The 12,943-nt window shown below is 39.2% G+C and overlaps 1 protein-coding gene across 5 annotated transcripts in view; it reads right to left on the minus strand.

Annotated features, from left to right (window-relative positions):
• Positions 1 to 229: 229 nt before the first annotated feature.
• SOS1 (SOS Ras/Rac guanine nucleotide exchange factor 1) overlaps positions 230 to 12,943 on the minus strand; it is a 49,298-nt gene continuing 36,584 nt past the window's right edge. For all 5 annotated transcript variants that reach the window (XM_071581341.1, XM_071581358.1, XM_071581349.1 and 2 more), the window contains 12 exons: positions 12,549 to 12,630; positions 12,031 to 12,153; positions 10,952 to 11,055; positions 9,643 to 9,865; positions 8,891 to 9,010; positions 8,412 to 8,574; positions 7,957 to 8,074; positions 6,507 to 6,679; positions 5,477 to 5,593; positions 5,057 to 5,321; positions 3,050 to 3,168; positions 230 to 1,815 (listed from right to left, as the gene is read on the minus strand). In XM_071581341.1, the coding sequence (XP_071437442.1) occupies positions 1,312 to 1,815; positions 3,050 to 3,168; positions 5,057 to 5,321; positions 5,477 to 5,593; positions 6,507 to 6,679; positions 7,957 to 8,074; positions 8,412 to 8,574; positions 8,891 to 9,010; positions 9,643 to 9,865; positions 10,952 to 11,055; positions 12,031 to 12,153; positions 12,549 to 12,630 (2,111 nt within the window). In that variant the 3' untranslated portion in view covers positions 230 to 1,311. The remainder of the gene's footprint in view (positions 1,816 to 3,049; positions 3,169 to 5,056; positions 5,322 to 5,476; positions 5,594 to 6,506; positions 6,680 to 7,956; positions 8,075 to 8,411; positions 8,575 to 8,890; positions 9,011 to 9,642; positions 9,866 to 10,951; positions 11,056 to 12,030; positions 12,154 to 12,548; positions 12,631 to 12,943) is intronic.

Consider the following 12,943-nt stretch of genomic DNA (forward strand, 5'->3'; position numbering starts at 1 on the left):
CAGGAGGCGTGAGATTTTATAACAACTCACTTTGGGAGTAACCCAGCTTCTTCAATATTACTAAATTATTATTTTGTAGCATGCCAAACCCAACTTCTATTCAGACTTACTACTAAAATACATGCATCAAACTAGGAAAAATATGTACCACAACATAGGTTTTTATCCCCTTCAGTGATTACCTGAAAAACTAAGGTGAACATTTGTCCATGTAATAATTTAACGTATGTCAGCCAAACATATCTTTATCTTTATTTCAATTAAATTAAAAACAATCTGCAAGTATATTTATGCAACATTCACTATATACACACGATTTATGCAACTGCAACGCAATTCTATGTATGCTGATTAATCTATTGTTAGTAAAACATGACAATAGCTATGGAATAGACAAGTGACTGTTTTCATGGCATGACTGAAAAAGAATAGCTACTAGCCATGAAATGGATTATCAGTAAACCTTAAAAAGAACATGACATAACCTAGCAGAGATTAACAGTCTTCTAAATGTAGTAGAATATTTGCTTCAGATGATAGTGCTGCTTTTAAAAAAAATTTGCTGTCACCCCAATGATGTAAGACTTTCATCTGCCCTATCTAAAGAAAGCAATAATTTGATATTATGCTTCCTGGCAAATATTTATGTTTGAACTGGCACCACAGTATTTCAGAAAATAATAATAAAGTACCTCTTTGGTGAAGACTAGGTACCCCCTACTACTCAGTATAACAACTTGTAAACAGGACCACAATACAGTGCTTTGCCTTAATTCTAGCTCGGTTAGATACCACAGATCTTCCTCACAGTCCTTCTCATAACTTTAGGAAGGTATTTTAAAGCAGGGAGTAAGTAAAGCAAAGGAAAATTAAGAAGGATATAAAGTTCCCTGTTGGAGATTTAAAAAAAGTGCATAATGTTTTCATTCCAAAAACTGTGCCACTGTATGGAAATGATGGATTCAAGACTGTTTTCCTTTCTGTACTGGACATTATTGATCATTACACAAACACAGTCTCTGCCCATTGGTCAAAGAAGTCTCTCAAGCCTGTTTTCTGGTACAATCAGCTGTCCAATTACTTTAGAACAATGGCCTGCATACTTTAACAAGAATAGCAAGTTAACCGAGTTTTCCACTAGAAAGTCTGTTTTTGCAATTCCATTTCTGTACACGACATTTCCAATGTATTGGAGAGTTTTTAGTGTTTGGCATACACATCCCAACTCCTTGACACCACCAGGTTCAGTGCATCCATTGCCAGCAACAGACATAGCACCAGGAAAATGTAACTCCCAGTGCGAGGGACAGTTCAGGAGGAGTGGGCGTTCTCCAGCAACGGTGGTCCATCCCGATGCATTGATGGGTGTGTGTGCTCCCTTTTGTAAGTTTTTGGAGGAAGCTTTGGGATATGCTGAGAAGTGCTTTGTCGTGGAGGAACAGGTGGTCCAGCAACAGAAGGGAGGTCCACATCTTGCGGTATCAAAGGTGGTGATGGAAGATGCCTCCGTGCTACATGTGGAGAAGGTGTCTGAGGGGGAGGGGGAGTAAACGGAGATGGACTGTTTGGGAAAAAGGTGTTACCAAGTTCGCTTTTTCTCCCCAACGGTGGAGGTTGGAGATGTAGTGGTGAGCTAGAGAAAACATCTGGCGTTCGCACAGGTTCTCGTGGTGGTAACTCAGGAGGGTTTGCAGTGGTAACACAGGAGTCAGAGATGGAGGTCCGATCAGGCACTGAGTACCTTGGTGAATACACTTTAGAGGTTGGTTGCCTAGGAGGGATTGCTGGTGGGTTGTCCAGGTGTGCAGAAGTAATCTGAGATACACAAACATTAAATTCAGTATAATTTTAGAGTGGCAACAAAGAACAGGACTGTGCTGTGAAACAGAAGCAAAGCTTCTGCACTGCACATCGGTCTTAGCAGGGCTGCATCGATGCATAAGTTACCAGCCAAGGGATAGAAGGAATGAAGATGCACAGAGAGGGACAAAAGCAATGTAAAGAATGGTCAAAGCAACAATTTTCATGCTAGTTCCAGGTCTGCTTGCTGGGGAGGTTTGGGTATCTTCCAGCACCTCCCCAAAAACAAGCACTTGGGGTGTGTAAACACACCAGATACTTCCTCACAAAAATGAGGAAAAGGTAGAGGCCAGTGATGCTGAGCAGAGAAAAAAATAATGCTCAGAAGATGGAATTAAGCAGTCAGAATTATGCAAGTAAACAGTTCCCAAGCTGCAGACCCCAATGACAGGGTAACTGCTGGTCCCCAACAACCTATCATGTATATGATGTTTTCAATTCCATTTTACTAGGAATGTGAAGTGTTAAAATCCTGTTGACTGTCAATACAATCCTCTGTAGTCTGAAAACAACAACTTGCTGAAGAGCCACATACAAACCCTCTTCAAAGACATATGTGCTCTGAAGTAATTTTGAATGGGATTTTCAAATCTGAAGTCACAAACTAGCTCCCACTGAAATCAGGAGAAATTTGACACTGCCTGCAACAGAGGCTGGATCAGATCCCAGCTGTCAGATAAATGTAAAAGGAAAACAGCAACGGCTTAAGGAGGCAGGCAGACAGGGTGAGTAAACAAGAAAGGAAGGTAAGTGCTTGAGCACCACATCATCAGGGTCAAATATTCTGATGAAACTTTTCAAGGATTGAGTTGTGTACATCACTTCCATCATTACTGTTTTTGTCAGTTCTTCACCTCCACTCATAAATCCTAAAATTATACTCTGGAACAAATATTGGAGATGAAAACATCTGCCTGAAGCCTCAAGTTCTCACAAGCAATATAAGAGCCTGAGCACAGCACATCAGTAGATAAGCACATTTCTAACCATAAGTTTAGGTCCCATCTGTTTTCATTTGTTTGAGATCAAGATGTAATGAGGCAGAGCTGTGAAATATATATATGGCTGCTTACTCTTTCACATACAGTTGTTCAAAAATAAATTTATATCTGTCTTTAAGAGTTACTTTTCTATCATACCCTGTCCTCTGTTCCCAGAAGAACAAATTACCTTTTTTCTCCTTACTTACTTTTGATGGGGAGGATTCAGCTGGGGCAGATTCTGGTCGTCTTCTTGGAGGAACTGGAGGAGGGACAGGAGCATCATCTGAATTTTTGATGAAGTTTATGGATGATACAGAAGCAGATCCTGGTGGATATAAAAAAAAAAGTTGGTAACTTCTGTTCAACTCAATATTATTGTGTCCAACAAATGTGTCATAGATAATAAATGCATTTGCTCATAAAAAGCATCACAATCAAGACAGCATTAAAGACAATGAAACAAACCTTCAACTTGCAGCTTCTAGGCAAACTGCTTTTGTGAGCTCCAAACATCTCTATGGCCATCAGGTCACACTCTTAAGTAATCCTCGAGACCAAAACCACACCAAAAACTTGTTCTTATATTACAACAAGACTAAAACAATATCCCGAACCTGCAGTTGATGAGCCAACACAACAATGAAGAAGTATCTTCTGAAGAGGAATTCCAGAAACCTGTCTTGGACACTCAACCACACCACTGCTCTGCTAAGCAACTTCTGCTTTTAGCAAATCATTTTCCCTCCTTGTAGCAACCAGCTGAACACAGGACTAACCTTTGGAAGCCCTCCTATGTAAAAGGAGGCTATATCCATTACTAATTACTGAGAGAACACCATAAAATATAAGCTTCCTTGTATGTTGGTGAACACAGAAGAAAACAGTTGTGGACAGGTCCTGATGGATTTAAACCAAGGAAATACTGATTTTAAGTTCTGCAGGAAAAACATCCACATACACTGAAACCAATTCGGAAGGGCAGACAGTAGAATCAGGCACCCACAAAACATTTACTTTTGACTCTCATTGTTCATCATCAGATACTCACCAAATACATTCACCACATATATATATACACAGCAGCAATCCCATAAGATTTTTTGAGACATATATAAACACTACAGATGGATCTCTTCCTTCTGTTTTGAAGTTTTAATAGTATCTATGTAACACACTGTTCTGGTTTCAAAATATTTAATGGAATTTCCTTCTACCAACACAGAAGTTTGAGAGCTAACCTTCAGACCTCCACACCACTAGATAACAAAGGAGTGGCCAACTCCTTTGTTCCAACTTGTTTGCTGGGGAGAGGTGAGGGAGAGGAGTTTTCCCTGGTGCTGGGCTTCAGTTTGGTTTTGGAGGCTGCTGTGACTAGAAGCCATCGATTTGCTGAGCTGGTGAGTGCACCTTGGAGGACACTCCTTTCTAGCTTGGCTCTCCCCGTTTTGCCCCTCCAACTCTCTCTGTGCACCCTGGGCTTCAAAGAAAGAGAAAGTGAGAGCCACCCTTTGGATTTGCTGCAGATTCCTGAAGATCAACCCCAACTCCCAGCGTTTCCTTCTTTGAACAAAGGACAAGGAGAGAGTCTACTCTGTCCCACGGAAAAGGCGGAAAAAAAAGACCGAGTCCGACCCTGGCGGCCACCCGAGGTGCGACACTGCCACCTGCTGTCCGTAAATAGAATTGCACGGAGAGACACGTTTTCAGGTTTTGCTACAGGGCTCTGGTCTGTTTTTATAGTGTGTTTTCATATACATATAGAGATAGATAGATAGATAGATATTGATATAGAGATAGGTAGATAGATAGATTTATATTTTGCTCTGGTCTGGTTTATAGTGTGTTATACATATATATATATTTATATATATATAGTAGTTAAGAATTTTTATCCTTTTCTATATATTTTCTAATTAAAGGGTTTTTCCCTTAAATTGAAAAGGGGTGTAGCGTTTGTTATTCAGAAAGAGTCCCTTTCTCTAGTTTAGAAAGACACCTTGGTTTCCTTTAAACTACGACACACACCTAACTCTGTTCAGTTTCTTTGTAATAAAAACTCTTAAGAAAAAAGGAATTTTTAAAAGGTAGTGAAAGTTTTTGCTGCTCCAAGGAGACAAAAGCAACTATCTCTACAGTCACTTTAGAAGACTAAACGTGATTTCATCACAAAATCTAACAGGCACATTGTTGGTAGACTGTCCATTAGCACCTACTTGTATGAAAAGGACTGGAAGGATCCGAATCAAACACACTGCAGGCGTCTGTGGTGCTTGAAGTTGCAGAAGCAGGGGGAGGGGTCAGAGGCGTCCGGGGAGAGTTTGGTGCAGAGGCTGTAGCTTCAGTCTCGCTCTCTGGGATGCGGCTGTAGCTGATTTTTCTTGGCTCTTGTTGCAGGGGTGTAGGATGTCTCATGGCACCTGGCCTTGGATTAGAAGGACGAACACCTGGGGACTTGAGAGGATAGCTGTATTTTTTGGGCTGAAACAATAAAAAAGATAGTATCAACCAAAATCGAAAGACATAAATGTAGCTTTGTATTTATGAAGCAAGAGATCTAAAATGACTTCTGCTATCTATGAAAGACCAACATAAGCACTTTTTGAAAAAAAATTTTACAAAAGTTGAATACTAACAAATCTTGGAGGAGGTTTGACATTTCGTGGCTCTATCTCTAGTGACTTGTTGAACAGATAATCTGTAAATTCTGTCTCCACGCTGTTGCCCATTGGATTCAGGTTTTCGAAAAATCTCTGAAATACAAGAAGGTAGAAAACTTGTCATCTAAGCTGCTTGTTAGTACTGTTTGTTTCTACTGCACAAATGATCCTAACTGTTCAAAAGAAGAGAGAAAAAGTCAGAAGTAACAACAGACTTTTAAGCTATTATATCTGCTAGTTGCCAGCCCTTTGCTGGGCATTGTTAGTGCTATGCTTGGACTGAAAACCAACTGTGCAAGCAACTTAAAGACTTTCTGCAGTGCAAAATCAGACCAAGTTAGCTCAAACATCTTCAGATGAAGCTGCATGTAGTCCATCTTTACAGTGATGCAGCGAAGACTGCTCTCAAAATGCATTCAAAGCCTGAGGAGAACAAAGAGCAAAGGCAAATCTTGCAGTATCTTTTAAGATAACCAGCTCTATGACTCTCTGAAAGTATGTAGCTCAAAAGATAGTGAAAAAAAAGAAAAAAGGAAGAAAGGAAATCAGAGAGGACTAGAGAACACCTCGGAACAAGTAGAACAAGTACGAGGAGAAAGAAAAATGTGGGTATCAACACCATCAACTCATGATGTAAACACAGTGCTGGAAACACAAAGTCAGTGTAACAGAGGAGTAAAAGACAACTGGACAAATAATTGCAACTGAGTGAAGGACAGTGAGAAACTGCTACTTTCACTTCCTGTTTAACACTGATTAATAAGATCTGCCAATGTCCCGGTATCTGAGAAAAAATGCAACAAACACCACCAAACTGCAAGTACTGAGCTTTCTGCCCTTTTTTATAGGGTGACCCCAGAGAGGTTTTATTACAGACCTTCTGCTCATCTTTGATTCAGTCATATTCAGTCTATGTGAATTCGAGTCTATCCTTATGGTCTGTCAGCTGAGAGAATCACCACGAAAGTAGCTCAGTGCATGGACTCAAGGAAATCACGTCACTTACCCTGATGTCAAATTCCACTCTTAAACAATATGGCTGGTTCTGGTACTGTTGTATTTCTCCTGTTATTTCAGCTACTTTTCTTCTCTTGCTGAAGTTTATAAGTTCTTTCCCGTGTCGCTTTAGAAATTCAGGATTGCCTTCTTCTGTTTTCAAAATGTTAGTTAAGTAAATCCCTAAAGAACACACAGAAGAGGTTCTCAACATGTAGTACAAAACAAGCAGGAAGTCATGACTGGAATACAAAAAGTCTTAGAGAATTTAATTTGTGCATTGCTGTTATTTAGAAAACTTCTCTGTGAGGGTCAATAAGAGATTTCCACCTAATTTTCAAACAAGGGCAACAATTTAAATATTTTAACATGCCTTTCCCAGAAAGCTGTTTTTTAAGCCCCAAAGTCTACGCAACCTTCTATTTTTTAGGAGGCTCACACAACTGAACACTACTAACATTTTGCACTAAAAGAGTACACTGAACACGTGCTCTTAACAGCTCTGCTCCACTAGATACCCCAACTAAATTCCAAAAAATTATTTTCAGATTTTATCCTGGCTTCATAATTGCATCAAATCATTTGAAGATCAGAATGAAAAGTGCTCTCCACAGATAATGCATCTGGAACTGTCATTATGACTCTTCCAAGCTTAACTTGACAGAACTAACTGAAGCTGTTCACATGTGATCCTGCTAACCACCACTCATCTCTGAGGCAGGACAGAAAGTTTCTTAGGTGATCAGATCTTTGCAGAGTTCTGGAGTATATCCTTCCCCAGTCTGTAAAAGGCCAAAAACACCATCAACACTTTTCCTTCAGTCTTGGCCTGAAGCTGTGTTGGACAAGTGCAATGTCCAGATTTGGAACTGACATGTAACAAACATTTCAGTAGCTTGCTCAAGAAATAGGCATGTCATTTGTTTAACATAACAATTTGCTAAATGTCAGCAATCTACTTCAAAGAAGAACTGTTAAGTCTGATGATAAAGAGGAGGCTTTCTTCCAAAACTCTACTTTTACAGAAATACTACTTTTTAATAGAAATGAGACTCTAGCTTTATTTGTTGGAACTCTGGATGAGGAAGGGGGTTCTTTCTCTACTAGTCAACGGCAATAATATTTCTATGTGACTGCATTCCATTGAAGATATTTCTGGTTGTTTCAAACCACACTTGAAGTAAAAATGAGTAAATATGTACATAAGATACTACAGATACCGTTATTTTACAGTTATCCTTACTACAGATTATCCTTGCTTATTAAATAAAATCTGCAATTAATAGTCAGTCTCATTTTTCTTTCACATATATGCAATTAATGTCTGGGCATCTGAAATTCCAACCCATCTGACCTGTTAAAACTGACTTCTCACTGTTGTTCATATTTTTTAGTACCTTAACTCAATACTTTCCAAATGTTTATGTGTGATACAGCTTGTTCAAACCAAATGTACTTACCAAAAAAAGGCACACAAGGAGGATTAATGGACCTGAGTTTTGCCAAGTATTTCTTATAATGATCCTCACTCAGCTCATAAGCTTCTTCTAAAATCTTCTTCTGGCGACTTGGAATTTGCTTAAAAGAAAGAATTGACAAGTTGTTTGGAAACACAGGGTAGAAGTGCAGCCCAGCAATAATACTGAGTAAAGGTCTCCACTGATATTTAAATCAGAGACCATGAGGACGGTGCCCCAACAGTCTGAGATGCCTTTCTTAAGCGAGGATGGATTTCTTGCTTCTGAAACCAAGGAAAAAACCCTCTCTACTACACCCTGACATTAATTTCTTGGGGAATTTACTTTCCTTGCTCCTTCTCTGAAGTACATGATGGCTGAAAAAAACAGGCTTTTAATGTAGCTAAGGTACACTGCATTACACTTCCACTCCAAAAATGGAAAAGGTTTCACTGTACCTCAAATGTGTGATCCAACCTATACACTGCAGCAGAGTTCATAGCACTGACAATCTCAAGGACACCATTGAAGTTGTTTAGCTCTTGAAAAACTTGCAGGATCTCAATTATCCGGCTCACTACAATTACTCTTTCCTCTAGGTTTTCTGTTTCTACAATGCATCTAAATACATAAGAACATTTGATTTTGCATTAAAGCCTTGATGAGTTTTCAAAAATCAAATATTAAGCTGTTACATAAACAAATATGAGTTTATCAAATTACTTAAGACAGTTCTGAACATGTTTAGAGATTTGAAAATATTCTAAGAATAAACAGCTGAGACCATTATGTTAAAATTCTTGCAGAGACCAGTTTTAGCATCTAAACACAACTCCAAACAGGAATTCTCCCAGAACAGAATTCTTCACAGTAACCTCGTGAATGGACTGTAAATGCCCAGATATGGAGTAGGTGCAGATTTGGAAAAGTCACTTACTTTTCAAACCACAAAGTGAGGTTAGTTGTATGCCTTATCATTTTGAGAAGGTTGGGAGAATTAATTTCTTTATCTTCCTTTGTCCACACACTTCCAACAAGTTCAGATGGCTGCACAGCTCTAGAAAAGTGGACGTATTATCAAAAAAATGTAATTAAAAGCAGGAAAGAACACAAACTCCTCTTTATTTTCATTAAATTTGGAATTCTTATTTAGAAATAAATTCTTAAGGTATCACTTCTCTTCTATAACGTTAGGCTCCCCTCATAACTAAATTACTGGTATTTCCACACTTCTTTTTTAGACTGTAAGTAACCGTTAGTCTATGTAATTCTTAACCACCTCTGTTCTACTAAATGAAGAATGATGTCCCTATCTCAGTCACCATAATAAAATGTGAGCTGATGAGATCCGATACAGTCCATTAATTTGCATCACAAACCAGGATACAAAATACCTGATTTAATAATTGTTCATACTTCTCAAAGGTTGATCTACTCAGAAAATAAGAAGAGAAAGCTGGAGTACAATACAATTAACAGCATACAACAGTCACATGTACTGCACGTTAGCCTGGGGAGGATTAAACAAATATGGTATTTCAGAGGGTTTTTTTCTGCAAAAATAGCAATTAATATACAGTACTGGTAGAGTCCCTTGACCTACTGTGGGGCTTCACATCTGGGGCCCCCAGAAACAATTTCAAGAATATTTTGATTTGTGTCATGTGTTTTCCAGTGGAGGAAAGCTACCTATAAAAATCAGACTCAAGTAAAGTGAGCTGCCGAGCAATTTCTATGGGATGCAAAGTGAGCAAGTCAAAAGTCTCTGTGTGTCCTGGTTTGCTTATGTGCCACTCAATCGCCGGGGGTGGGCTCTCAAAGGTGATGTTGTGACTCGGCCCAATGGCTTGTGCCTGCTTTTTCCGGTTGATTATCTTCGTGATCGATTCAACCCATTTCTTCATTGCTTTGCCTGGCACACAGAAAAAATGACTTTTTAGTTCCTCTTAATACTGCTTTTCCTAAGAGGTCAGTATAATTCAGAAATCTTTGGATTTAAACCCTAAACCCACTGAATTAAAGCAACCATTTATTCTTTAAAAGTGGTGTTCTCACAAAAGTCTAAAAGTATTCAAACAAATAAAAGAATTCCTCAACAGCCAATACTGAACACAAGTTTGCCAATCACAAATCAGAACACCCAAATGAGGCTCCTGCTCTGATTTGGATGTTTTCCTTTCTTTTCTGAGTTTACTATGAGTTTATGGAAACTAACCTTCTTTTGCCCAACATGCAGTTCTGCAAATACCCTGAACATTATACTCTAGGCAACAGTACATATCCAAAAAACACAGAAAGCCAAAATAACAAACAGGGAGAAACTTCTCCCTGTACTGCATTTACCATAAAAGCTCAGAATAAAATCAAAAAGCCAAACGCCTTTTTAGCTCTACACCATAAGAATTTCATGCATGAGTCCACTGAAAACCTACCAGTAACTCCTACTAAACCAGCTGGCTCATTATCCTCTGTTTTTAATTGCTAAATAACTATTAAATGTTTCTCTGACATAGTATTTTGCCAGAAACTGCTCCTTTATCTGTCTTGGTTTTATTTAAAAAGGAACAGGAAAAGTGTGTACAATCACAACTGCAAAGTGCCCTACAGTTCTAAAGTGCACTGTGAAATACCTGGAAAGCCTTGTTTCAAAAAACTAGTGATTTCCATCATCAAACTTTTATAAAAATTACTCCTGTGTAAAGTTTAAGATGGCAATCAAAACAATTATTCTGTCCTGATCATTGCTCAGTTCTTATTATTTTGCATTATTTCAATCCCTTTACAACAAAACCAGTACTTATTCATGTAAATAATAATCATTACTGTGAACAGGTGCCAGATTTTGAATAATAGCATGTGTGGGATTGATGAAAGTTTACTTCATGCTCTTTATGGAGTATTTAATAGGCAATCCTGTTTATCTGCTCAGTGAAAAGTAATTCCATTCCATATCTTTGAAAAGGGAAGGGATGCTTTATGATAAAGAAAATGTAAGTACCTCTTACTGTTCCAAAGAATTCCTCCAAACGTTTTAGAAGATCAGCATCTCGTTCAAAGTCATAGAAATGGTGTTCTACCCAGTGTCGACATACATTTAATACTCTGCAAATTAAAGAATAAGTAAACGCTCCATAATACAGTCTACTTTTCCCCATCAAAGCACTACAAGAAAGGCTGCTAGTATCACAAGGAGGCATCCAGAAGATGCCAGATGGGCTGATTGCAATGGGATGAAGTTCAATAAGGCCAAGTGCCGAGTCCTGCACTTTGGCTACAACAACCCCATGCAGTGCTACAGGCTGGGCAGAGAGTGGCTGGAGAGCAGCCAAGCAGAAAGAGACCTGGGGGTACTAATTGACAGGAAGCTCAACATGAGCCAACAGTGTGCCCAGGTGGCCAAGAAGGCCAATGGGATCCTGTCCTGTATCAAAAACAGCACAGCCAGAAGGACCAGGGCAGTGATCCTTCCCCTGTACTCTGCGTTGGTGAGGCCACACCTTGAGTACTGTGTTCAGTTCTTGGCCCCTCAGTTCAGGAAAGATATTGAGGTGCTGGAGCGGGTACAGAGAAGAGCAACAAGGCTGGGGAAGAGACTGGAGCACAAGTCCTATGGGGAGAGGCTGAGGGAGCTGGGGCTGATTAGTCTAGAGAAGGGGAGGCTCAGAGGTGACTTCATCACTGTCTATAACTACCTGAAGGGAAGTTCTAGCCAGGTGGGGGTTGGTCTCCTCTCCCAGGCACTCAGCAATAGGACAAGGGGGCATGGGCTCAAGATCTGCCAGGGGAAATTTAAGTTGGAGATCAGAAAAAAATTCTTTCCAGAGAGAGTAATCAGGCATTGGAACAGCCTGCCCAGAGAGGTGGTGGATTCACCATCCCTGGAGGTTTTTAAACTGAGACTGGACGTGGCACTGAGTGCCATGATCTGGTAAACTGACTGGAGTTGGACCAAGGGTTGGACTTGATGATCTCAGAGGTGTTTTCCAACCCAGACGATTCTAAGATTCTATGATTCTAAGAAGGTACTTCAAAAGACTGAAAGGAGTTCAGTTTGGCTCACGTTGATGCAAAACCCACCGTAGCTGCACAGGCTGAATGTACTCCTTCCTAAATCTTTTTAACTCGGCACTAAGGGGCTGGTCTCCATTCTCCATAGCAATACGGTCGGCTTCCGTTGGCTCAGGCTCCGGGATTTCAAATCTAGCACACAAGATGGGTGTAAGTGCTAGGTTCCTATTACACTAATTTTGCTCACAGTATGCATGAACTAAAGACAGCTTTGAATTCAGAACACTTCCACACAACAGAGTCTTGTGTCTTGGCAAGTACGTAGGAAAATTTGCTAAATTCAATAGCAATACAGATTTCACAGACAAATCCATGGGATGTTCACGGTACTGGAGCTACCTGAACAATACTAAAGCTTCTGGATATAAACTTGGCTTATTTTACTGGCAATCCTTGAATTTGACAAATTTTTAAACAGCATTTGAAGTGAATCAACTGGAAAGCCAGAATCTCACAAACTCTAAGCAAAAATTAAAAAAACCCCAAACTTGTGCTTCATAGAAACAGTGCATTTAACAGTGGCATACCTTTCTATTAGCAAACTCAGCAACTCTTGAGGTCTACAGAAGGATCTGTATGTTGTGAGAAAAGTCCGAACAAAGTTGGGATCTAAGACAAAGAATAATTTTACAGTTATGTCAGCAAATACCTGATTTTTTTCCTTTAAAATAACTTTAGTTATCCTTTAAAATTAAGGATGTCGCCCTAGTAATTTACAGAGAAGATGATGTAAACCTAAATGGCTTTGGTAACAATTGAGAACCTCTTAAAACAGCAATACAAAGCAGAATTGAAAAACCATTTTTATTCTGTTGAAAGTTCACAATAATTACTTCCTCCCCACTTCAATTACTAAAAGACAAGATTCTTTTCCAATGACTTCAAAAATAATAAACAGACATTTTCATTTATGAGCCATCTA

Source organism: Pithys albifrons, chromosome 2 (assembly GCF_047495875.1).
Source record: "Pithys albifrons albifrons isolate INPA30051 chromosome 2, PitAlb_v1, whole genome shotgun sequence".
Taxonomy (NCBI): domain Eukaryota; kingdom Metazoa; phylum Chordata; class Aves; order Passeriformes; family Thamnophilidae; genus Pithys; species Pithys albifrons.